The sequence below is a fragment of the Ursus americanus genome, chromosome 21 (genome assembly GCF_024610735.1).
Source record: "Ursus americanus isolate L20-20 chromosome 21, mUrsAme1.1.p, whole genome shotgun sequence".
Classification (NCBI taxonomy): Eukaryota; Metazoa; Chordata; class Mammalia; order Carnivora; family Ursidae; genus Ursus; species Ursus americanus.
This window is the reverse complement of record NC_142147.1, coordinates 17,852,160-17,879,678: the sequence shown is the minus strand read 5'-3', so window position 1 is coordinate 17,879,678 and position 27,519 is coordinate 17,852,160. Positions and strand designations below refer to the sequence as shown.

Below are 27,519 nucleotides of genomic sequence, written 5' to 3'. Positions count from 1 at the left end.
GTAAGGAAGAAAGGGAGTGCCAGCCAAGAGTAGTGATTATTTTGTAAAGGCTGGACAGGACAGCCTCGGTGATAATTCGACATTTGAGTGGAGATCTCACAAACATGTTTTTACAAAGAGAGGGTCAAAGAGACGAAGTGACCATGGTCATCCTACCTATCGTGTGCACCTGGGACATAATAGTTGTGATGGAAATGACTTCTATCTGGTCTTATGGTTTTTATCAAAGTATTCAGGAGACTAAACCAGGGATTCATCATATATATTTTGGAATGAAAAGGATTAGAGTAGAAATACTTTTTACAGAAAAGAGGATGTTTAAAGCCTCAGTAAATTTTGACAGAGGGGCAGGCCATTTAGACGTTAAAATAAGAACAGAAACACATTGAAAACAGATTTGGTGCAATATGTGTAACGATAGAGGGATACATAAAATGATAGCAGGGTTTGGAATAGGAGAGGATGAATTTGCATTTTATAGGCATTTGCTCATGCCTGCCTCATCTTTTGGATTGTGAACTATTCCAGTCTGGAGAACTGTACCTCCTTTATCTTTGTGTCTCCAGACTTTAGGACAGTACCTGTTTCCTTAGAGGTGCTCTCTCAATGGCCATTGATTTGAATGACATTATCCAAGATTTTGTAAAGATGAGGAATTAAGAGGGTGGAAGTTTGAGACATGGGTTCTTTACTCTTGCCCTGCTATGGGCATGCTAAGAAATTAGAGTTAAATTTGGGATTCTTTTTACAGAATTAATATAAATTTGGAAGACCAGTCAGGAAGAAAGAAAGGTTGATTTTATTTATCATCTTCCTGATTCGCCCACATGAAGCTTCTTTGGATATTAATATCACTCACAACAGAAATGGACCCGTGGAATATCTTCCTAATAACAGATGATTTGCATATATGAATCTCATAAGGCTTATGAAATTCTATTCAAAGTCACCTAAAACATAAATGTCTGATTGGAAGGCAAATTTATTCCTGTGTCCTAGTCCAAAGAGGTTTTCTGTATCATGTGATTTCTCTTAAATATGTTGCACTTGTGCACATCCAGAGGTTACTTCTAGAGATGATATTTTATTCAGTATAATACTGCATAAAATGAGATCAGCAGGTAGTGATGTCAAGATTCTCAGAATCAGTGGTTTATATTCTTTGTATTTTTGGAAGGTCAATACCAGATAAACATACAAACCTCAGTTTCTGTAATTACCATGAGCAACTGGTTGAGAGTTTGAAAGAAGCCGTTTTTCACCTTCTCTGGGTACATCTTTTGCACTGAGAGAGTCTCAGCGCAGGCCCTTTGAGCAAGCCTCATGCTTAGCAGATAGGAGGTAATCAATGAGTGCCTATTGAATCAAATTGTAGGAAGTGGGCATATAGAGAAGGTGGAACTTCACCATTCATTCATTTATGCATTCACACCGAGTATGTATTCCCATAATATGTATCTTCACTTAGATTTGTTGGAGCAAAGCCATTAAAAAGAATACATATAGCCACAAAGGAGGAAAAAATGGAGAACAAGAAATGAATGATAAGAACCAGGAAGAGAAGGAGAAGGAGAAGGAGTGTCATGTAATTGTTAAAATCTAGAACAGGAAAAGAAGATGTACTTATTTGTTACAGGTTTTTTTTTTTAATTTTAATATAGAGAATAAAAATCATGAGCCACTCAATGTATTTGAAGAAACAGCTCTGATGTATTGTGACAACTGTCACGAAGGGAACAATAGATCCATAAAAATCTGTTCTTACTAACCCTATGTATGATAACTCTATTAACTAGAACATCTACCTCACTTTCCATTCTGACTGGTTTTTGCCTCTGGCTTGCCTCCTAGGGAGGTCAGACAGCCTCCTGTTAATACAAGTCTAATTATCTCTGTCCTGGAGGGATATAGAGATCCATTCCCTTCTGCTCGCTTCTCTATGATGGGGCATAATCATAAGTGGATTTCAATATTCACAAATGTTCTGTCTAATCATAGTTAAAATATGGCCTATGAGGGGCGCCTGGGTGGCACAGCGGTTAGGCGTCTGCCTTCGGCTCAGGGCGTGATCCCAGCGTTATGGGATAGAGCCCCACATCAGGCTCCTCCGCTATGAGCCTGCTTCTTCCTCTCCCACTCCCCCTGCTTGTGTTCCCTCTCTCGCTGGCTGTCTCTATCTCTGTCAAATAAATAAATAAAATCTTTAAAAAAAAATAAAAATAAAAATAAAATAAAATATGGCCTATGTATATGAGAACCACTGATAACAGCTCCTGCAGGTGACATATGTCTATCTTATTTTTTTCCCTGTAAGGTAAATTTCACTGTCCCAGCTTTACAAATTAAAAGAATGAGGCCCAGAAAGCCAATGAGCTCTGAGCCTTGTTGCCTTGTTTTGTGTAGCTCTGTACCTTGGCAATACATTCCCCAGCTTTTACACTTAGAATGCAAGAATTGTGAAGTTAGCCTGCTTGTCTGTCTTCTCCATTGTATCCATAATACCTGAAACAGTGTTTGATATATAGTAGGTCCTGGAGAAACATTTGTGTAATGACAGGTTTATTCCTTGTCTGTTATTTTTGCCACACTATTTCTTCTTATTATTCTATGCAAAATAGAGCCCAGGGCATTTTGTGCCACCTGCTTTCTTAGGTCTATAAATGGGAGCTGAAAGGCATTGACTGAGTACAAATAATTTTGGGTGGGGGAAGAAATTTAAATAAAAATAATAAAGTAGGGGCGCCTGGGTGGCACAGCAGTTAAGCGTCTGCCTTCGGCTCAGGACGTGATCCCGGCTTTCTGGGATCGAGCCCCACATCGGGCTCCTCTGCTAGGAGCCTGCTTCTTCCTCTCCCACTCCCCCTGCTTGTGTTCCCTCTCTCGCTGGCTGTCTCTATCTCTGTCAAATAAATAAATTTTAAAAATCTTTAAAAAAATAATAAAGTAAAGCCCATGATGATAAACAAGAGTGAAAAGGTGAGGTGAGGTATTATGCCAAAGGAAGGGAGCTGGTGGTGCTTCTTGCAGAAACACTGATCTGATTAAGAGGGAATCACACAGCAGCATTGTTCCAGAAGACGCATGAGGGGAGGAGGAGGAGGAGAATTCTATTTTGAGAGAATGTGAAGGCAAAGAGAGAAGTCACTCTGCTGGGAAGAAAGAGCCTGCATCTCCAAAGAAGAATGTAGGAGGATTTCAAAAGCAGAACTTGCTGAATTCAACAAAGAGGTCAAGGAGAGTATTGGATTGTAAGTCACAAAAGGGGTGGTGGGAAGATTATCCAGGGTTAGTTGTGAGATCTGTGCCCCTCGAATGATTTTAAACAAATCCAGTTGTCAGAATTTTCAGTGATTCTAATATGTAACTCCTCTGTGTACTTGAACACTTTTCAGTTCTGTATATCTCAGTATTTTTATCAGAGTCTTTAGCTGACAAGAAAAATGAAGCACAAGGTCGACAGTGGTAGGAGACCCTAGAATATTTTATGCCCATTGTGGCAGCCAGCATAAATAAAGGAAGACCTTGCCTTTGTGGTCAAAGCCCTTTCATTGATGTTGTGCCCCTCAGCCCTGTGTTAAAGCAATGGAAGCAAATTGTTGCCCCATGTTTCTGAAGTCTTGGGTTCTGATTTGGTGAGTAGGAACCTTACTCAGTCATACCTAGAAGTCATGCAGTGATCATTTGTTGCTGACCATGCAATGACCTCATGGAGCAAAGGCATGGTTTACTAATGAGAAACTTCTCTAAAAATTTGAGTTCGAGGGTGTAGTTAATTGGGAGATTTTTTTAACAAAGGCCATTGTGTTACCGTCTGTATTGTACAGATCCTTCACATCAGGGTTAATGGATCACTGGAAGTTCCCTGAGGGAGGTCACTGAGTTGGTTTAGCATCTCTGAGTTAGCAATTACGAAAAGCGCAACAGCAATGACCATGATTTGAAGCCAACAGGCGGACTTACCAAGCAGGTTCCTCTGAAGTTGGCAAGTAGTGATCATCTCGAATCTGCCAAGTGTAGGAGAGACAGGTTGGTATAATGGCAAGGCTGAGAGGAGCGTTAGGTCTATATCACTGTCTCAACCATGTTGAAATGCACAGAATATAAATCATTTCACCAAGACCACAGAAGTTCATGTTTCTTCATGTGTTAGTGGGAACTGTAATAGTTACCTAACTGGATGGTCATGAAGTGTAAAGATGGGGTGATGATGATTACTGTAATAGCTACGCAGGTGACTCGGTACTCTGTCAGTCACTGCGCTGAGCACCTTATCTACGCCTAGACTATATACCTGCGTAGGGTCCAACACAAAGAAGGCCCAGGAGGATATGAGGTGTTGTTCTTTGTATCACGAGTGATCATCACAGTCCTCCAGCAGCCGTGTGGTATTACTGGTAGTTATAGTGGGGGTGTAGTAGTGATCAGCCAATTACTATTCCATCATTGGCTAAATATTTTACATGCCTTATCTTCCTCAATAGTCATCTTAAGGAAATAACAACAACAAAAAACCATGAGGTAAGCACTATTTCTATGTAACAAAAGGAAAACAGGAGCTCAAAGATGTTAAGAAATTGCTCAGGTTACTTACCGTACTTTGAAGTGAAGGGGCCAGAAATCAAGCCCGTTGTCTGATATCAAATCCTGAGCTCTGAAAATGCCCTGTTCTACTTGCCGCTATCGCCAGGCCTTGATCCATATGACATGCTGTGTCTGACTGAGATCTGGGGCCAGGAAGTTCCAATGGAGCATGAGTAGAATCAGGGCCATTTTAGCATGTGAGGATTATATCCTATCAATTCAATTAAATTTTGTTTGGAGTGTCTGTTATGCTCTGTGAACAGTGTTAGGTGTTATTACGTGAAATGTCTGTTAGGTGGTTCTGTCTCTGTTTTATAGACGAAGAGACTGAGGTTCTGGGTTGAGGCGTTGCTTGACTGTTTTTAGACTCAGGTGTCAATCCTGGCTCCATTTCGTAGTAGGCAACTGTGCCTCCTGCACGTTATCCACTCCACAGCCCTGCCATTCTCATCTGCTTAAGTTCTCAATTGCTAGGAGAAAGCGTCCAATTTTTTAGCGACTTTCACTTTGCTTTTTTAAACCACCCATACTTATTATACGTATAATTAGTTATTGGAATTATGGCTTAAGGAAAGAATAGTGCCATCATGCTCTTCACAGAAATAATTCCACTTGATTGAGGAGTCCCTGGAAGTGTTTTCATTTAGGGGAAAAGAAATTTCACCTTAATTCCGAATAGGAATAATTGCAAGTATCTCAGTGTAACGCAGAATTGGCAATTTGAGTAGTATCATTTATTGGCTAGCCATGTGTTGATGCTATCTATGGTGGCCTGTGCAGAATTATTTGCTAGAAGAATCCAGGAGCGACAGAAGGGATGGTCCCTATACTAAAGTCACTCTGCACAGTGTGTGTGTAAAAATATTGTTAATTCACTTACAGCTATTTCACATGTTCTTCCATAAGAAAACGAGTATAGACGTGGCTGTGATCCACAGAGTGCGGTAATTAAGAAGTTATAGTTATTTAGTCAAAGAATATACTGCTTTGTAAGGCAGGAAATTCACATATAAGGAAGCAATTTGTACACATTGAGATACTTGAATGATCCTCAGTGTTCTGATTTAAAGCTTTCAAGCTAGCTGTTCTCTAGTAACAGTTTTCAAACAGAAATAGGGAAGGTCAAGTAGAGGTTAATATATGAAGTCTGTGAAGAAGTCATGACTGTCAAACAGATTCATGTGAAGATGCTGTAATAGCATAGAAGAAGATTGTTAGACAAATGTCTTGAGAAGTACTACGTAGAGATTTTTTGGCAAAAGGAGAGTATATTATTTTATTAACACATCATAACTAAGATTCGGGAGATCCAGATTTGGGTCTTTGTTCAAGACCTTTGTTTAGACCTGGCCGAAAACCTTTTTCATTGCTGAACCACATTCATAATCTCTAATATTCATGGGACAATAGATTTTCAACTAAGTTTTCCTTTGAATTATTTTAGGAAAAATCAGATGCCATGTTTCTCTCTACATATATGCAGATATATGTGCCAAGAGAAAGAAATAATAATGCAATTTCAAAACTAACAAGTATGACTAGAACATCATTGGTAAGGAATGTAGATCAAGGCTATGTTTTTTTCATGAATTCACCCTCAATTGATTCATGAAATGTTACTAGGATACATAGCTTATCAGTATCACCCCTTTTTCTGAGTAATCCTGGGACTATCTGAAATAGTAGAACACTGCACCACAAATTTATACTGAGACATTTAATAAATACAAATGTCAATTATGAAATGGGCAAAATATCTAGAGAAACAATGAGAACCCCTAGGATCCTTAAACTGAAGGACACACTCTCCTCACTGGCGTTCATTGAAGTGGGTTATGCCCTTCCTCTTGGCAAACTGATGATGACACTTGAGATGGTATGGAGTAGCCCTTGATCCTCCCTGGAGCTGTGAAGGCAGCAAGACTTAAGTTCGAATCTTGACACCCTCTTCCCCACTAAGTGACTCTGCTACCTTATTTTTTATTTTATTTTTTAATTTACGTTTTAGTTAACATGCAGTGCAGTATTGGTTTCTGGAGTAGAATTCAGTGATTCGTCACTTACGTGCAACACACAGCAATCATCACAACCAGTACCCTCCTTAATACCTGTCACCCATCTAGCCCACCGCCCCCCCCCCCCGCACCTCCCTCCTTCAAACCTCAGTTCTTTTTCGTTAAGAGTCTCTTATGGTTTGTTTCCCTCCCTCCTTTATGAGTGAGATCATATGGTATTTGTCTTTCTCTGACTAACTTAATTCACTTACCATAATACACTCTAGCTCCATGCACATTGTTGCAAATGGCAAGATTCCATTCTTCTTATGGCTGAGTAATATTCATTTGAGATATATATAGATACAGATACAGATATATACACACACCACATCTTCTTTAGTCATTCATCAGTTGATGGACGTTTGGGATCTCTCCATAGTTTGGTTGTTGATAATGCTGCTATAAACTCGTAGGTGCACATGCCCCTTTGAATCTGTATTTTTGTATCCTTTGGGTAAATACCTAGTTGTGGAATTGCTGGATCGTAGGGGAGTCCTATTTTTAACTTTTTGAGGAAATTCCATACTGTTCTCCAGAATGGCTGCACCACTTTGCATCCCCACCAGCAGCCAAGAGGGTTCCCCTTTCTCCACATCTTTGCCAACACCTGTTGTTTCTTGTGTGTTAAGTTTTGCTATTCTGACAGGTGTAAGGTGATATCTCGTGGTTTTGATTTGTATTTCTCTGATCATAAGTGATATTGAGCATCTTTTCATGTGCCTGTTAGCCATCTGGATGTCTTCTTTGGAAAAGTGTCTATTCATGTCTTCTTCCCATTTCTTAATTGGATTATTTGGTTTTTGGGTGTTGAGTTTGGTAAGTTCCTTACAGATTTTGGATACTAACGCTTTATCAGATATGTCATTTGCAAGTATCTCCTCCCATTCCACAGGCTGCCTTTTAGTTTTGTTGATTGTTTCCTTCACTGTGCAGAACCTTTTTACCTTGATGAAGTCCCAATAGTTCATTTTTGCTTTTTTTCCTCTTGCCTCCAATGATGTGTCTAGTAAGAAATCGCTATGGCCGAGGTCAAAGAGGTTTCTGCCTGTGCTCTCCTCTAGGATTCTGATAGTTTCCTGTCTCGCACTTAGGTCCTTCATCCACTTTGAATTTATTTTTGTGTTATGTTGTAAGGAAGTGGTCCAGTTTCATTCTTCTGCATGTTGCTGTCCAGTTTTCCCAGTGCCATTTGTTGAAGTGACTGTCTTTTTTCCATGAGATATTCTTTCCTGCTTTGTCAAAGATTAGTTGACCATAGAGTTATGGGTCCATTTCTGGGTTCTCTATTCTGTCCCTTTGATCTATCTGTCTATGTTTGTGCCAGTACTAGACTGTCTTGATGACTACAGCTTTGTAATACAGCTTGAAATCTGGAATTGTGATGCCTCCAGCTTTGTTTTTCTTTTTCAGAATTGCTTTGGCTATTCGGACTCTTTTGTGGTTCCATACATATTTTAGGAGTGTTTGTTCTAGCTCTGTGAAAAATGCTCGTGGTATTTTGGTAGGGATTACATTAAATGTATAGATTGCTTTGGATAGTATACACATTTTAATAATGTTTGTTCTTCCAGTCCATGAGAATGGAATACTTTTCCACTACTCTGTGTCCTCTCCAATTTCTTTCATAAGTGTTCTGTAGTTTTCAGAGTACAGATCTTTTACCTCTTTGTTCAGATTTATTCCTAGGTATCTTACTGGTTTTTGCACAATTGCAAATAGGATCAATTCCTTGATTTCTTTTTCTGCTCCTTCATTATTGGTGTTTAGAAATGTAACAGATTTCTGCACATTGATTTTATATCCTGCAACTTTGCTGAATTGACTAATTAGTTCTATCAATTTTTTGGTGGAGTCTTTCGGGTTTTCTACATATAGTATCATGTTGTCTGCAAATAGAGAAAGTTTGACTTCTTTCTTGCCAATTCGGGTGCCTTTTATTTCCTCTGCTACCTTATAATTGTAACTAAATGCCTCTGGTCCCTGAGACATCAGAATTATTAACATTGAGTGTTTCCACAGTCCAGTGCTGAGCCCCCAGAGCAGCTAGAAAAGCCCCCAATTACCATTTCATTTTCTGTTTGTCTTTCTTCCTCCCTCTTCGCTCCCATCTACCTTCTCTCTTCTGCCTTGTCTTGTTGTCTTCTCTCCTACATTTGTCCATACTTATTATGTGCAGGAATTATGTTTGGTTCTGGGCATGCGAGAATGAATGAGGCATGGTTCCTTTCTACAATGATTTACTATCAGAACAGGTTGAAATCATGGTGGAAGTGATGAAATGGAGAAGAAACATGAAAGTAAATGCTATGAGAAAGTGGCTAGCCGAGGTGCAAAAGATCAAAAGGAAGAGAGTAATTAGTTCTACCTCGGAAGGCTTCTCAGCCTCTGCAGTTTTACAGCTGGGCCTGAAGGGATGGATGGAATTTTAAGAGGTCCAGTAAAGGGCAAGGGTGGCCTAGGCTGCATGATCCACAGAGAGTGGTGAAGGCAGTAATGTTAGTGGAAGAATCTGAAGAAAGGTAAGTGTCTGGGGCATCACGGAAATATGCTATCAAAGGCATATGGGATGTTGTAGTCAAAAATGAGTTTGGGTACAAACCCTGTAGAGATTTGAATGCCAACAATAAATTTTGTCTGTCATCTGGAAATCACTGTGGGGACGTTACTATTTTTAAGTTGATGAGGGATGTTCATACTTTGTAGCATTGCTGAATATCATCTTTGTTTCTTATTTTTAAAATAAGGTAAGTTTATTTTAATTATTATTACCACTGAATTAATAACTAAATTTTATTTGCATACGTATGCATGTATATGTATATATTCATAAAATGTAAATACAAAGTTAAATATATATATATATATATGTGAGTATATATATATAGTAAATATGTGTATGTAAAATAAACGTAAAATATATATTTACATATAGCTCTGTGAGGGCATCTATATCTGTATTCATATCTCTGTGTGTATCAAGTAAGACATTTGGCCTTTTTACTTCTCACGTGGTAATATCAACTTTAACGTCTTGTTTGGCAATTAATAACATTTTACATATAATACTGGTAAGCCTCAGGGAGTTTCAGTTATTTACCCAAGTTCACATGGCTGGTAGTATCAGATCAAAAATAATTTCTCATTTGTATAACCTCAGAGTTCATATTCTAAAACATATACTCCTCTGCTTTCCATAACATTGTGCTGAGAAATTTGGGGGAGGAGGCAACCTTCAATTCCTTCACAAAAACACATCACATTATCTTTGTTTCTATTCTCTGCCAAATTTTAAGCACATTATAATATAAAATAGTCATTTCATGTTATTTTTAAAATTTAAGAATTGTTATAAACATTTTATGTGGCTACAGAATTTATATAACACAATTTTTAACATCTGCTTAACATTGTATACATTTGATCTCTGTAAACTTCACCACTAATTTAATATTTCCCAACTGTTCCATATTTAAATTGCTTGATGTTTTAAAAACATCATACAAAAAAGTGAACATCTTAATCTAAAAATTTGAGACATCTGGAGAAAGGAAAATTAATAATATCCTTGGAATAAATTCTTAATTTTAAAAATACCAAATCAGAGTATATAAATAAGCTTTTGATTCCTGGTACATTTAACTCATTAGCTTTACAATTATATTGTAATATTTTACAAAAGCATGAGGAATATATGAGAAATCTAGTTTTTCCAAATCCAGACCATTCTGTTTGTCTGTCTTTCTATCAACCTATCTATCATTCATCTATCATCCCCTCTCTAGCTAACTCATAAGTTATAGTCACAAAGAAGGGGAAATGCACATTTTTTAAAAAGATTTTACTTATTTATTAGACAGAGATAGAGACAGCCAGCGAGAGAGGGAACACAAGCAGGGGGAGTGGGAGAGGAAGAAGCAGGCTCCTAGTGGAGGAGCCCGATGTGGGGCTCGATCCCATAACGCCGGGATCACGCCCTGAGCCGAAGGCAGACGCTTAATGACTGAGCCACCCAGGCGCCCTGGAAATGCACATTTTTGAACCTCGGGGAGGGTAAAGAGTTTTCAAATGATTCACATTCTCCTTTGTGATATATCTGTGCAAGTTTGACTTTACTGCAGGCATTATACGGCCACTGTTATTCAGGGGTAAGGTGGCCATATGTTCATGCAGCTCTGTTTGTATATCCTTTATCCCTCATTCATGACAGTGTATAGTACAAATCACATGGTTAGCAGAAATTGTGGGTACAGTATATGGTGCCCAAAAGGAATTTATCCCTGGTGAATTTGTATCACTTAATCTCATGAATGGGAGACCTCTTTTTTTACAGATAGTAAAATGATAATTGCACATTGAATTGGCGAGAGTTTTGGGGAATAACAAAGCTCGTGGTTTCATAACCAGGATAATGTGTTCAACACGTCTTATTCAAAAGAGGAGTCTAGCACAGCATTTTGTATCAACGGCAATCTTTGAACGGCACAATCTGGGAGACCCGCAAAGAGTGAATTACAGTAATCAGCCTTCAAAATGACAAAGGAGTTAATCAGCATCTCCTTGCCTTTCTCTTGAAGCCTCTCAATCTGGTGATATCACAGAAATTATAAAAAGAAGCTTTCGTGACAGATACAAAATGCTTCTCAAATGATAACACCAAAGACAATGGTAAACACACATACAGACATACGCACACACATACACAAGTTTTAAATTTTTGAGATGACTGAAACTGGATTCTAATCAGAAGTACTCCCTGGATAATGAGACAGAAGGAACAGCTGTTGAGCACTTAGGAAGAACTTAAGGCCAGCCTAGGACTCAAATTTTTAAACTACTGCAACAAGGAAATCTCCATTCGATTGAATGAAGTTAAGATAAAAGCATGTCTTTTAAATACAGGAGAATCTCCTCACAGTAGGATAATGAATGCCATGTTCAGGGCAAGATGATTCCCCTTTTCCCTCCTTAGTTATCCTACCAAGTTTCACCTCCCATTTCACACCTTCCCGCCCCACTCTCCAGGGCCGAGCTCAAAATCCCCAAGTGAATTAAATTCATGGACAATGGGTTGTGCTCTTCCATTCTCAAGAAATTTCGGATTAGAATAGATTTTCAAAATTCAGTTCCAGGGAAGTTCTCCTAAACTGTGATTATGTTCCCTCTTCTGAATTTGCTTTACAGTTAACGCTACTGAGAATCCAGCAATCCTCCTGAACACCAACTGTGTTTTTGTTTGTTTTGTTTTTTCTTCTTCTCAAAATCTTAGAGACTCCTATTTTCAAGGAAAAATTTTGTCCCAAGGATATTCCATGATTCATCTAAGGGTAATGAGGTAAAGGGTCTACATATAAATACTAGGACCGTTACAGAGTTGGAATTTTATAAACGTCAAAGACAAAAGATGTAATATTTTTAATTGTATCAACTCCGAGTCAATCCTGATAATACCATGTTTAATTAGCGAAGTTGATTTTCTTTTTGGTGAGGCAGTTTATCAAATGCTTACACCAAAGAGTTTTACTCATTGCCCCAGAAGAAAGCATTTTGTCATGCTGCTTGCCATAAAATTGAAAACTCTATAATTTGTTGCCAAGTTGATGTAATGGAAGTTTAAACATAATATTTAAGCTTCTAAAAACGTTGCTGGGCATTGAAAATGTGTAACTATGAGCATGTGGGAAGACATGAGCATTAATTTTGCTTCACCACTTTGGTGAAAAAAGATGGATACGGTTCTTGTCTTGGGCAGTGGGAAGCTGTTTGACATCAGCACCATCAAAGGTGTTTTAAATTGGTTTATTTTTAGCTGAAAGTGTGTAGGGAGCTCCTGTCTACTGTTTTAAAATAAAAGTTGAAAATGAATAAAAATGCCATTTAACTGAGGATTTCAAAATGTAGCTTATAACATAGGTCAAAATTTTTGACTTCGCAAATCTGAGAGGAAAAATAACTTACTGTATTTTCTGCTCTGTGCAAGGTGGTATTTGATACCAAACAATACTTTTTAAAATAAGGAAGTTCTCTCTTCTGTCTATAAAAGAAAAGCCTAAAGCTTGGGAGAACATGTGAGCCAAAGCAAATAATTCAGGGGAGAAGTAGAGGCAACTTTCAAGGCACTTTTAAGTTACTATTTTAGGAGTTTATCATCATATTGCAACGTCTATGTAGGTGAAATGATCTGCCTTTGAATAGGAATTTTAAAAAAAGTTTTAATGACATGTGTACATATGCCCCAATACGAGAAGAAAAAAGGGAGGGCCAAGGGCACTTGGGGTATTTCCTAGCCTGCTTTTACGGCTACAAGGTAGCAGGGAAAATGTTCCTGAAATTCTGTCTTGAATTTCCTAATGAGTCATTGCTAGTCGTGAGGTTGAGACTACAGGCAGCTCAGAAAGCAAGTGCTGTTCATTATACAGTTTGCACTGAAGCCAATGAAGTATGCTGCATGCCCTAAAGAAAACTTGGAGAGACTCCTCGCTTGCCTTAAAAATCAGAAAACCCACTCCTAGTGTTGTCTAAGAAAAGAGAAAGTGTGGAGACTTCTATGTGCAGCTTTCCAGCTGGATCGTCTTGAGCAACTTCACTTAACTGGATAGCTATTATTCTCTTTTTTTCTGATGGGGAAACAAATACCTGTTCTGCCACGTCAAGGGGTAAGGTGTTATTACATTGAAGTACTTTTGAACTGTAGATATTTGTATAAGAATGACATGCTAGAAACATGTTTGACCCTTGGATCATGAACCGGTGTCCTAACCATATTTTTTAGGGTCTTGGCAGGAATGGTGTGATAGAGGAGAGTTTAATGAAGGAACTATTGACAAAAGCTTGGCCAGGTTAAGAGAAACCATCAAGGGATAGCAGAGCACCCCAAGGCTAGCAGGAGAAGAAGTGCCATCATCACCCTAGGCCTGAGAGAACAAGGAATTGGGGCAGCTATTAGACACTATAAAGTTTTGCTCTAGCAATATTTGAAGATATTAACCATAGACTGGCCGAACATATGATTGGGGTATTTGGAGAGTCTGGAACTTCAGCCTGCTATATCCTCTTCAGTCTCCTAGGGTAATGTATGTTGGTTGAGTCTAATGTACAGTCAGAAAGGAAAGAAGTCCAGGGGTGCCTGGGTGGCTTAGTCAGTTGAGGGTCCAACTCTTGATTCTGGCTCAGGTCATGATCTTGGGGTCATGAGACCAGCCCTGCTTTGGACCTCCTGCTCAGTGGGGAGTCTGCTTGGGATTATCTCTCTCTCCCTCTCCCTGTGCCCCTATTCCCACTTGTGCTCTCTGTCTCTTTCTCTAATGAATGAATCTTAAAAAAAAGGTGATGGGGGAGTTCGTTGAGGCAATCCATAAAGGACACTCTTCCATGCCAAGAGTAGGTGGAAAATGCTGGAAAGTGGATCTGGAGGGGGCAGTTGGAGGATGTTTAGCACTGTAACCATCATCCAGATAAGCATTAAATAAATTCTCATTGGGAAGGAAAAAGGGGAAGGAAAATATTGTAAGCCAAGAACTTTGCATGAGTTCTCACACCCAGTCTTAACATACCCACAATGGGAGGCTGATTATTATTTCCATTTGACAGGGCAAGATATTGAGTCCTGATGAGTTTAATAATTTGTTCTGGTCCCAAAGCTAGTAAGTGTGAGAATAATGTGAGAAAGGAAACTTGCATGACTTCAATATGAAGGAGCATTTAGAAGGGGACTCAAACTTGTCAATAGATATGCATATTCAGTAGTGTGAAGACAGTATACCTTAATGGTGGAAAGCATAAACATTTCTTAGTAGGTGGAGACCCATGGAGCTCTTATCCCATTTAAGCAAGTCCTTTCATCATAATGCTGCTCTTGTATTTTGATATAACTCATAGACATTAAACCCAGGTATGCTATTATAACTGAGCCTCAGAACTATTTTAATTCCAAGTTGTCTGAGAGACATCACGGGTTTGTTTTTTTTTTATTTAGACTCTCACAATATATTTAAAAAAATGATGAAAATAATGCATACCACACTTCTCTGGGTCTGAGGAAATTGTAAAAATTCTTCCTCTGAAGTAACCCCAAAGGACTCATGTGTAGACTTCAACCCATCTGCTCATTTGAAAAAAGGAAAAAAAAAACAAAACAAAACAACTGCTGCCTTCCTTGGAGAATTATATCCGCTTCCTCTTATTATTAAACATTGTATGCCAACTTCCAAAGTCCAATGGATGGCTTTAATTCATGATGGCCTTAGAATGTGATGGTACCTAAACTTTACAAACATTCATGTAACTATCATGGGAGTAAGACGGTTTTCTAGTCCTTTCTACTGGCATTGGACCCATAATGAAGATATTCTGAGTTATGGGATGTATATCCATGACAGAGTGGCCAGATTGGCATTTCATCATGCTAATGATGAGGTTTTGTTGTTACTGTTGTTGTTTTTTGTTCATATTTGTTTTCCCACATAGTAAACTAAGTCTACGTGATTATTATATGTGGTTATTATATATCTGTTTTTCTCTTCTGCTTCTTTTTGTTTATATTCCTATAAGTATGGTCTATCGAGTTGTATTTTAAGATGATCAAATCTTGAAACAAGACATCATATTGAAAGATATTATTATGTTACTATCAATGTTTCTAAATAAGCAGGGTTATTCATTAGTACTCCCTGAATGTGACTCTCGGATACAGAAGTGGTATCAAGGTGTAATAAAGTACATCGGGGCTCATGGCTCTTCCCGAACCCTGCACGCTGTCTGTCCGGGTGTATTAGATTTCCCTGGGCACTCTTGGGCCTCACCTGCTACTCGAATAATTCAGGGACCTGAACTCCTTGCAAACCTCTTACAGACAGATGATTTAATTACAGCTTAAGCGTCCAAACAAAAACAAACAAACAAACCATGATTCCAACTTCCGAAATGGCCAAGAGAGTGGCTTATCCTCAGTTTGAATTGAACATGTCTGATATTCCTGGGGTTACTAATGAGGGGGGAATTATTTTTAGTCCAGACAGTTTTCTTTAACTTGGGCCAGAGATGTAACACACATTCATTCAACGGGAATATTTTGGGCTAGTCACAATAATTTTTGTTACGGGCTTTTAGCAATATGGAGGTGGGAGGTGTGTTTTGTGTGACAGAGTCAAGTAAAACTGCAGGACACAGAAAAAAATAAACATTGTAAGATATCTAATTGTTCTTTGAAGTGGGAAAAATTGAGATAACTGCAATGCCCATTGATATGGGTAAACTTAAGTTACTGATTGTGTTTTCATAAATGAGTAGTTATGCAGCTGTAAGAAGTACTGAGTTGGATGTCTGTATGCTAACAAAAAAAAGATCTCAAAGATACCCATTCTGTGATAAAAGAAAGTCCTAGAACAGTGCCTATGTCATGGCCACATTTGTGGTCAAATGTTCATATGCGTATATGTTCATTTGTATGCATATACATATATTGGCTTTGGAAATATACCCACCCAAATGTCAGCAAAATTTATCTATAAAGAGATATGAGAGTAGGGAGAGGGCTAAATTAAGATTTTTAAAATAACTTCCGAAGTATCTACCCAAATTTTGAATCTTTAAGAATATTAAATTATTGGTAAAACACATAGAGGGGCAGATGGATGAAACCCTGAAAATGTATCAAAAGAAAAAACGTGAACATTTTAGCGCTGATGATGTTATATTTCTATGATTTTATGTTTTACCTCCTTTCTCTTTTCTCTGTCTTTTCATTTTTTTCCTAAATTATTTATTACTTTTACAATAGAGAAAATGTGACAATTAAAATATAAATGTGGTTGAATAGTACCTTAGGATTTAGACACTTGCCTATATTAATTCTGATTGGTGTTTTATTCATCTGAGTTGATCCTAATAATGCATTTATTTCTTTCATCTCTCCGATGTATTTATGAGCTTCAGAATAATTTATCTTTGACCTCAGAGCCTTCAAGCTATTTATGTATTTACTCCTCTTGTAGGGAATTGGAGTCTGTGATAAATTGTAAGATTCTTTCACTTCCAGGGTTTTCCTGGGTAGATGAGGCTATGTTATGATTTATACTTTAGTTTGGTAGGCAAGAGTATGCCATTCAGTTTACTTTCTAATGTATATTTTTGCAAGTTTTCTTTTTTATACACTATAAAATATATTTTTGCAAGTTAGCCACTAATGTCTGTGACTAAAATCTTTCTCAGTGTTGTCATCGCAGATGCACACCAGTTAAAAGGCAAAAGAAAACAGAAAATTATCTGAGTGGGGACTTGATGTGTGCACGTGTGTGTGTGTGTGTGTGTGAGAGAGAGAGAGAGAGAGAGAGAGAGAGAGAGTCACACATTCATTTTGAATGAGCTGTCTGTCTGAAAGTCATTCTCCCATTTTTCCCCCTCAGCAATTATAAAAACTGCCCTTCCCAACATGGACAGAGAAGCCAAAGAGGAGTACCTGGTTGTTATCCAAGCCAAAGATATGGGTGGACACTCCGGTGGCCTGTCTGGGACCACAACACTTACAGTGACCCTTACCGACGTTAATGACAATCCTCCAAAATTTGCCCAAAGTAAGTGACTTCCCTGCACTGGGTGAAAATCTCTAAGCATGATATTTTCATTTGAACTTATGTCCTAATTTTCAGCAACACCAAAAAACTGATGGCAATCATTGAATGCTTATTATATGCAAGGTATGCCAATTTATATATATATATATATATATATAAATGAAACATATGTATATAAATGGAACAACCAACTCTCCTGTCCTTTTGGTACTAAATGTATCCCCATTACAGATTTCAAAGAAATTGAGGAAATTTCCAAATATTCAATGTATAGTATACAGTGGAGCTAAGAATTAGAACCAGGGTGTCTGACGGCAAGATATGTGCTTAGTTCTCTATTTCGTGGTACCTCCCACTTAAGAACTTGAGAGAATGATTAAAATGCACCTCAGACAATAGTCCCACTTGTTGTATAAAAGAAACTGAACTCCATAGTACTTGAGGTGGGGAAAGCAGATATGCAACGTACTTGCTGAAAAAAATAAGCGCTCCTCCTTCTTGTGACTTCCTGTGACTCCTCTTTCAGCCATCAGTGGTCACTGACCTTACTTATCCCTCCTAAAGCCGTGCTCTGCCTCAGAAGCATCTCAAGAAAATTCTAGGCAGCCGCCATCAATGAATCAGGGAGATAATCATTATTTTCCAACTTTTTTCTACTCTCACAGTACATGTTCCCTTTCTTGTGAGTACTTATCCAAATAATCTGACACAGATGACTTGGGAAGGCCTTTCCGACATGGAGACTCTTGAGATATGAACGATGAACAGAAATTAGCTGGAACCAAGTGAAACCAGGGAAATGGGGAGTGGACATTGCAACTGGAGGAAGAGGACGTCCAAAAGCCCCGGGAAAGAGGGGTGTATGGCCCCAGATGAGAATTAAAAGAATCTTACTACCATTGGAGTCTAGAGAGTTAGGTTAGGGAGGAGTTAGCCATACTTGGATTTGGAGTACCTTTTTAAGTACCATGATCTTTTTCCTAAAATCACTGGGAAGCCATTAAAAGGTTTCGCATTGTAGGTTAAGTAATAAAATTAGATTCTAGGGAAATCAGAGAATGTAAAATCTGGTGACCTTCTTCCAATGTGTTCTCCACACTGCAGCCGCTTGCAGAGCGTTCATAAGCATTCATGTGAAGAGTGAAAGCAGAGCTAGCAAGCAAGGGTGGTCACACTGGAACTGGAGAAAGTATGTAGATGTGACAGATACTTGAGAGTTAATGATAACAAAAATCTAAGGATACATTGCATTTTTAGTCACATTTCTGCCATGAGACATTACATGCATGCGGATGCTATTTGCTCAGATAGGGAATACCACAGGAGAACCTGTTTCTGAAGAGGGAAGAGTAGGGAGAGAGGGGGAGAGGGAGAGAGACACATGTGGAGCTTGAAAATGACACATTTGAGGTATCTTTGGGAATTTATCAGCAGAAAGAAATTCCAAGGTAGAAATAACAGAAAGGATGAATTTCATTAGCAATTGTAGAATTTTCACTTCCGGCCGTGCATAATCAGATAACAGTGCCACCCTTTTTAACCAAATTATTGAAATGGAGGGTACTATTTCTCCTCTCCTTTCCCCGGGTCTTTTATTTGCTTTTCAGTGGCCGTAATAGTTAAGGCTGTACTATACAACTCTCTCAGAAAATGATTGTTTCAATTCAGCGATAGCAGGCGAGTTTCAAAAGTGTTCCCTTTCTTAGGGATAATAACTGTTAACTACGGTCACGCTGATAGAGATGAGTGAGCAGAATAGGAATGGATAAACGTTCCATTTGCGTGGCTTCCCAAGGCTCACCGATGTAGGACTAGCAGCAAGGTGAAGCCCCTTGCTGGCTTATTTACTTAATAAGCATACCTAGAGGGATCATCTCAAACCTTACCTGGTATATAAAGTTTGAAGGAAATAGAATCATTATACCAATTATGAGAGAATTGGGAGACCCGTGTTTGACATGTGGATTTTCAGTGCCTACCTTATGGTGAAACTATTTGGGAAACATTTTTGTTCCCCAGTGCCATAATTTCATGATTCTAAGAGACATTTTTATTTCATCATTAAATAAAAGTGTGTTAGTGCTGGAGGAAAACCTTACCCATCATCTGAAATAATCTCGTTAGATCGGGTAAAATGAGCCTTCGTTCGTCCTAGGGACTCAGTGATTGAGTTCCGACTAGAATTAGGTAATGTTCTCCAGATTTAATTTTTCCTTTTGGTTTATAGCTCATCGAATATTTATCTTTGTCCCCTTGTTTTGGTTGCAGTGGGACTAAAACTTCCTGGTTGTCTTGAGTTTGGGTTCCCCCGAAACAGGCACTGAGACAGGAATTTGATTATAAGTAGTTTATCTTGGAGATGATCCCAGGAATCGCCAGTAGGGGAGTGAGGATGTGTGAGAGAGAAGGATAGAGAGCCAATAAATGCATTATCAAGCCGGCTATGACTGTGGGGGACTGGAACTTGATCCCGTTGGGGAAAGTCTGAAACACCGTAAATAAACAGAAGAAATAGCTCCAGGTTACCCTAGCAGAGAGGGGAGGAGCCTGGCATTTTATATCCCGAGTTGTGTGAGTCTTTGAGGGCTGCTTCTGTGAGGGCATTAATTTTCTGGTAGTTCTGGCCTGACAGGCAGTGGGTAAAATGGGTCCTGAAGGCCAGAGAAAAGCCTCAGGCAAAGAAATGTGGGAGTTAGCAGTTAGGTGGAGGGCAGGTGTGTACTGAAGTGGGAATGGCCAGGGGTTATGGTTGCTTCCCTCCACCAATGAAATGAGTGACACCAATATACCAACTGAAGCGATGTGAGTAAAAATGGGACTAATACCACTAATTAGACACATTTCACTGGCCCCATGGGAGAATACACGTGCGCTGTAATTGTATTTTGCCTAGAGACTTTCGGAGGTAGGATTTCTGGTCTTCAGAGCAATGAGGACTTTAGTGGGCTGTTTCATGTCTGAACGGCTCGCTGCAGGGCACAGCAGAAGTTTCGTAATTGGATTTTATCAAAAATGGTCTACAAGTCTGTAAATAGAAAGGTAACTTCAAAAGTGACTTTCGGTGTGTTACACATTGCACCTTTCTGTGCTGAAATTAGCTTAATATTTTATGTTGGGCAACAATGAACATCCCTACGGGCAGCCACTGTGATTATACAGAAAATGGGAAAGAACTTTCACGTAGACTCACTCATATCCTGATACAACTCTGCTCCAAATCTATGCTTGGTAACATAGGGTTGAATAAGTTTCATATCTCAGAAGAGTCGCGAAGAGAGGGGACTTCTTCTGGGATCTCTTTGTCTCTGACTCCTGTAAAGGATTGTCCATTTTGCAGCATATTTTCATCTCCCATCACTGTGTTCTTAATGTCTCATCGGTGTACTCAGAACGAAGAAAGTACCGGATAAATATTTGCTAAACGGGTTAGTAAATGAATGGAATTTGTGCAGTGCTCCGTGTTTCTTTCCTTTTCTAAGGTCTGTATCACTTCTCGGTACCAGAAGATGTGGTTCTTGGCACTGCCATAGGGAGGGTGAAGGCCAACGATCAGGATATTGGTGAAAATGCGCAGTCCTCCTATGACATCATCGACGGGGATGGAACAGCACTCTTTGAAATCACTTCCGATGCCCAGGCCCAGGACGGCATTATAAGACTAAGAAAGGTAAGCTAAGGAACAGTTTGTTCATCTTCCAGATACCTCTTTGAAACTTGAGTTTTGAAGTTTACAGGAGTCGGGTGGACTTCCTGACATAATCGTTAGCTTCTTTAGCTGTGAAAAAGTGGAGTCCTTTTTGCATCTCATACCCTTGGCCCCGCTTTCTATTTCAGCTAAAGCCGTGCCAACCAGTTACCATGGTGTGGGTCGCTTTGCATCTCACCCATCATTTCTTTCTCATCTATGCCCCAGTGTTCTTCCCTAAGCTGAAGGAATTTGCTCAGTTAACTCCAGTCACAAAGAGAAGTCAGCGCTCAGAAGGTAAACCTCAAGCAATGAAAGACATAGATTGATAGGCAGTTGTTATTCTTTGAAGACATTATTCTGAGGCATATTTTCTATGGTTCTTAAGAGGATTCCCAGTAGGAAGAAGATTCAGTTGCCCACAGAGGTGGCAAGTTCAATGGCTTTTAATCCTTCTCTGTATAACTGTCCCCATTTCTGCACTCCTATTTCCTGCAATATCTTCACAAAATACATTGAAGATTCCTACGTTTTTATTGCAGGCCCTGCTTTCAGGGAAACTCAAAAGACAGACAAAGCAGTCCGCCTCAGTTGTTAGGGCCAGGTCTGGCACTGGAAGGGCAGGGCCAACCCTGCTACCATTGGATACTCGAAACCATGCATCGAAAGTCCAAGCGTTATGGTAAATGAAGCTCGTCTTTGCCTTGCTCCTGGGTGTGGGGCTACCATTGGAGAAAGAAGTACCTCCATGAATAGTACAGATAATGTACGATGATTTGCATCTACTTTTGCCAGCAGCCATTTCTTTTGTGATAGATGTGAAAAATTCTGTACAGTATTTTCCATATTTATCTATCATCATGACATTTACATTCATAAAAAATGTGTAGAATGCATTTCATTATTTTGTGGGCATTGGCATTTGCAAGGAAAATACCCTTTTATCTTCATCCTGAGTATTTTTTTTCAGTATTATTCTTCACATCTTTTTCGTGAAATAGTACAAATTAATTTCAATTAAGTGTATTGGTTCATGAATAAGAAGATAGATGGCAGAGCATACTGTTGGGAGCCAACAGTTCTTCTGTCTGTTTTGCTCAGCATTACATCGCTGTGATTCCAAGCTGACTGTCTAATTCTCGTGGTCGTGTTCCATAGGAATCTGCTTCCAAATGCTCATGCTCTTAGAATCCCCCACTGGAGAGATGGTGACAGTGGAACCTGGAGGTTTCTGGATATACCTTTGTATACAAAATCAATTGTTTAAATTAATTTTGAGGGGGCAAATGGCTGCATTTATTTTAACTGTGCAGAGCAACACTAGCTTTCTACCTGGCTTGAGTGTAGGTTAAGAGTTGCAAAGTATTGAAAAACTCATGTTTAAAATAGAGTACAGTATAATTATACTTGAGTCAATTATTGAATAACCCAGAGCCACATTTTCCTTGGCTAATGATTCCTAATGTCATTTTTATTGTTATTATTAACTGCCATCCTTTGCTACCATAGGTGCTTTTATAAGCTGAAGCAATTAGCCGTGTGTTGTAGTTTTATTCACTGTTATTCATAAACACGGAACGATATACTACACATTTTGACGCTAAGAAACCCGTGTATTTTACTGTAGAGAACAATGTGTAGGGAGTCATATTTCTACAATTCATGGGTCTTCTTTTTTTGTCTGATAAAATCCTAAGGACACCAGGATGTGTCCGGATACATTGTCATTATGTGGAGCTGAGAAATAAACAGAACGTAATCTGCTATACTTAACAGTGTTTGTGAGGAATTTGAAATTGCAAAATTGTTACAGTAGGGGTGATTGGCAAATGATGAAAATGCTGATGTTGAATCCTCTATTCATAGGTACGTGTGCGTAGTAATTTCAGAATAGACAGGGAAGTGAGTATCTGCCTTGTTTACTAGAAAATATTTCCCCAAAAAGCCAAGTCCCATTAGAACTGAATTCAAGTAGAAAAACCAGCCTCAAGTTTTGAAATAAGAATACACATTTAAGCTTGTACAGGGGTTCTGAAAGAGTTCACTCATGCCAGGTTGCTTTGCAATTTATTTTGTAAAAATCTGCATTGCAGATTTGAAGTTCTGTTTCTTATGAAGAATTGCAGCACACACCTGAATTGTCTCTCTGAACCTTGACAGACGTGTGTTCTTGAAAGCTGAAGTATTATGAGTTGCCAAGAATTGCACCGTAAGGATTCTGATACAGATGGGCTTCGGAGTATTTAGGGGAACTATTTTCTTCTCCCTACCTAGGTCATTAGCTGAAGTCTTAGGGGCTTTTAAGGAATGAGGTATTAATATGTCAGAAATATTGTCAGTAATGGTGCAGTGAGGTAATTTCAAATTGCTTTTAAGTGGTTGGTGGAGGCACAGCCAGACCTAGTTATCTATATATACTGCTTTCACCCTTCCTCCTTCTAAATATAAACACAGATAAATATGCATCTGCATACTTCCTTATATGCCCACCTGCTTCGTAGCCCAGAACTTAGAAAAGAGACCTTCTAAGAATACCCTAAAAAATAATAAACCTCATTTTAGCCACATGATCAGTAGAGCAGCAGTGCTTTTGGAAGTGAAATAAGAAAACACCCTTTGTTGGGATTAGTGCTAAATTATGCTTTATAATGTCTCCTTGGACTAAACAATGATTATTTCCAGTTCTTTACATTTCACACACTGTTGCAGAAATGATAAAATATTCTTCCCAGATAGAGATTGTGTTCGATGCCTCCTTATCTCCTACCAGCAGAGGCCCGATTAACTGACTCATTGGTATGCAGGTCATGCCACCACTAGTAAAATTTTATTATGACTCTGAAGTGAAATTTTGATGGCACAATTCATGACTGTGAATATTTTGTGAATTCCAAGTGAAATGAGCAAAACAAAACAAAACAATAGGAGATTAGATTCACTGAGCTTGTATAATAAACAGATACCAATAAATGCCTGTAGAATTTACAGGTTGAATCTGAGGGAATGGAGAGTGATCCCATTAAGGCTCACAAATGGGCTTAAATGCGCATAACTCTCATCCATCAGCATTATACTCATTTGTTCTTGCTGCTGTGGTCATTAGCGAGAAACATTCATCTTTGTCATTTCTTAACAGCCTCTGGACTTTGAGACCAAAAAATCCTATACGCTGAAGGTAGAGGCAGCCAATGTCCATATTGACCCACGTTTCAGCGGCAGGGGGCCCTTTAAAGACACGGCAACAGTCAAAATCGTTGTGGAGGACGCTGACGAGCCTCCTGTCTTCTCTTCGCCGACTTACCTCCTGGAAGTTCATGAAAACGCTGCCCTCAACTCTGTGATTGGGCAAGTGACTGCTCGTGACCCCGATATCACCTCCAGTCCTATAAGGTATTTCTTTTTTAAAAGGCGTCCAGGCCACATTCAATGACAAGCACACCGGTACAAAATGCAGTTATGCGTACATTCTGTGTGGTTCCCTTTGGTAGTCTGCTCACGTGACTGAGGAATTTTGGTCAACACAGTGTGTAGGCACGCGTGTGCACGTGTGCACGTGTAGACACGCATGTTCATACACGCCCACTAAAAGCTACGTATGATACCCAGAGCCAGGAATATTAAGGTGAATAAAGCTGTTGCAGCTTTCAGAGAACTCACTGAAAATGCAAAATTGCATACGTTCTGCAGTGCATCTGAGTGGATCTTTTATATTTTCTTTGCTTGATTGTGTATTTGTTTTTGTTTTTGTTTTCCTGGCATTGGGCAAGTATCACCGGTTTGTCTTCTTTCTTTTTTGACAGTTAAGTGAATTATATATGAGGATTTTAGGGGCATGAGACTACTGTTTCAGTGCATTAAGAGACCCCTGTTTTATTTCTGTGTTTGGTGTTTGGCTTTGAAATTATTTTCTTATCATGTCATGGACATTTCTGATAGGTCAGCATATCTGGATTGGTGTCTTTTAGACAAAATCTTTCTCTGCCATTAAAAAAAAAAACCACACAAAAAAACCCTTTTGTTTATACTTTCTTTGCTCAGAATTTTTCCCCAAGATGAAATAATCCCTTATTAAGGTTCTTCTGCCTTTTTTAGAAATGAGGCTCAATTCTGTTTTTTTTTTCTTTTGAACTGTGTACATCTTTTCTCTTTTGCCAGTCATCCAAATGAGAGTACAGGTACTCAAGCTAAGTAGCTTTCTTCCAAAAGATCACTGAAAATCTATAACTTGTACACTGGCCTCCAAGGGTGAAGTGTTGGCTAATGATGTGTTTGAGTGCGGATTTCAAATATTGTCTTAGAAATGTTTGTCAGTGGGTGTTATACGCAACTAATGAATCATCGAACTTTACATCAGAAACCAGGGATGTACTGTATGGTGACTAACATAATATAATAAAAAAAAACATTAAAAAAAAAAAGAAATGTTTGTCAGGAGAGAGAGAGAGAGGGAGGGATCTGGAGGAATATAATTTTAAAGAATTGTGCATTTAATCTGTGAATTAGATGTCAGTTCATCCCAACTTATTGAATGGATATACTTCCACCTACTTTAATCAAAGGAAACTCTGGACCAGTGAGCTTTCTGGAAGTATTATTTATTCACTTCTTTTTTATGTACTAAATTCCCATTACTCATAAGGGTACTGAAGCTGTGAGACTGGAATTGAAACCCACAGAATAATCAGTGTCCCAAATAGTTTTAGTTTGGGCAAAAAATAATTCTTTTCAGATCCAGAAAAGCTGGTTTTAATACAAGCCACTTCAAAACTCAGGATAATGTAGCATATATTCCAAAAGGATTAAAAAAAAAAAAAAGTTTTCCTTCAAAGAGCCCAACCTCTAAGGAGATAAAATCCCACCTGGGGCTTTGAAAAATGGTCAGTTGTCCATTCTCAATTCTAAAGAAGTTCAACAAGCCATAGCCACACAGAATGCCCATATTTGCCTAAGAGAACCGTGTCTCTCAAAGGGCCAAATGTTGAAATAAGGGCAATAAGTATCTAGAAAACTCTATGTTCCGACTACATGTTGAAGTTATGAAATGGCTATATATTGAAATCCTGATATATAAATATGGGCAATGATGTCTGTTGAATAATGAATCTGTCCTGTTTTATGTTGCTGTGTTTTCTCTGAAAGAACACAGACAGGAGCGATTGCCACTTTCCTTGCATCTCCAAGCATGAGACAGAATGAAGGCAGTGAGTAAGTTGGGTTCAACTGAGTGACAGGGCCAGTTTTAACACTTGATTTGACAAGAGCTTTACTCTTTTCTGCAGGGAACACACAGAGGGCTCAGGAGTATGTCAAGCCAGAGGCCTTTAGGGAAAGGGGGGTTCAGATATCGGGGCAAGGTCATACAAACTCCAAACATGGAACCCACAGTGGCAGTGGGAGTACAGACTTCCAGTGCAGAGACGTGGTCTTGATCAGCTACAATGAGGTCTGAGGAACTAGTCATGCCCTAGTACGGCAACCTCAACTTGGCAGAACTGGTTAAAAATCCAGGTTTATGGTTGCTCACATCTTTTTGCACATTTTTCTATCTATCCATTTACTGATGCAAACGTGGAGATTTACTGTTTCTAGTACCCAGGGAATCCAGTGATGATCGTCATTATAGTTAATTGTTGTTGTTATTACTGTTGTTATTTTTATTATTACTAGTCCTTTGAAATTATTTTTTTTATTTACTTTTTAGAGAGGGAGGTGGGGAGGGGCAGAGGGAGAGAGAGAATCCCAAGTACGCTCCATGCTCAGCTTGGAGACTCCTGACACAGGCTCGATCTCAAGAGCCTGAGATCGTGAGCTGAGCTGAAATCAAGGGCGGACGCTCAACCGACAGAGCCACCCAGGCGCTCCAAATTCTTGTCACTGCTTTGGAAGGCAGGTGTAGAGGAAGCTTGAAACTGCTTAGCAACAACTACCCAGCTTAGGAGTGTTTTGTTTTCAGGCAAGCTAAAGGGGATTTGAGGCTGTGTTACCGGGAGAGATGGACAGATAAGATACCGTCTGATGACACGGATGTATCTGTGTCTCTGATAGATTTCAAGCAAGCCCTTGTTCCTTGGCATCTGTGGTCCCACGCAAAGAAGGGCTGAATACTGTTTCAAAGCATTTTATAACAGGACTCTGATGCGTGCGATTCAGAAGGCCAGTCCCACACAGGTCTGAGTGCGGGTGTTGGCTACATGGGATGAGAATGGAAGAATCATCAACTGTGTGTTCCAGCACCTGTTCTGCTTTTCCGCAGAGCCCTGTCCCCCCCACAACCCCACTTCATTGGGTTATGGAGAGCAGCTTGCCTCTCGCTTTGCGCAATTGGTTAATTTGAGTAGAAAATTAAATTTCCTGACTAGCCAGAGCAATGCATGGTTCCTTATGAGTCTAGCAGACAGATTTAGAGCCATTTAACCTTTTAAAACAGAACTAGAGGACACAGATACTCAGGGAATTACTCAGTAACAAATAGCTATGCATTATTGTCTCCTTAGAACTCTCGTATGTTATACGCTGACAAGAGTGTACCCATCTCTTAGGGGGATGTTTACTTTGCCATCCAGCAAGAAATAGGCATTTACTGTGGCATTTGCTCTGTTAAAATATGCGGTCATTTATTGGTTGGCCA

At 39.1% G+C, this 27,519-nt stretch overlaps 1 protein-coding gene across 3 annotated transcripts in view; it reads left to right on the top strand.

Moving 5' to 3' along the window:
- Positions 1–27,519, top strand: part of CDH8 (cadherin 8) — a 354,935-nt gene that overhangs the window by 173,596 nt on the left and 153,820 nt on the right. For all 3 annotated transcript variants that reach the window (XM_087870475.1, XM_087870474.1, XM_045806927.2), the window contains 3 exons: positions 17,039–17,206; positions 20,686–20,873; positions 24,028–24,281. In XM_087870475.1, coding sequence (XP_087726601.1) covers positions 17,039–17,206; positions 20,686–20,873; positions 24,028–24,281 — 610 coding nt within the window. The remainder of the gene's footprint in view (positions 1–17,038; positions 17,207–20,685; positions 20,874–24,027; positions 24,282–27,519) is intronic.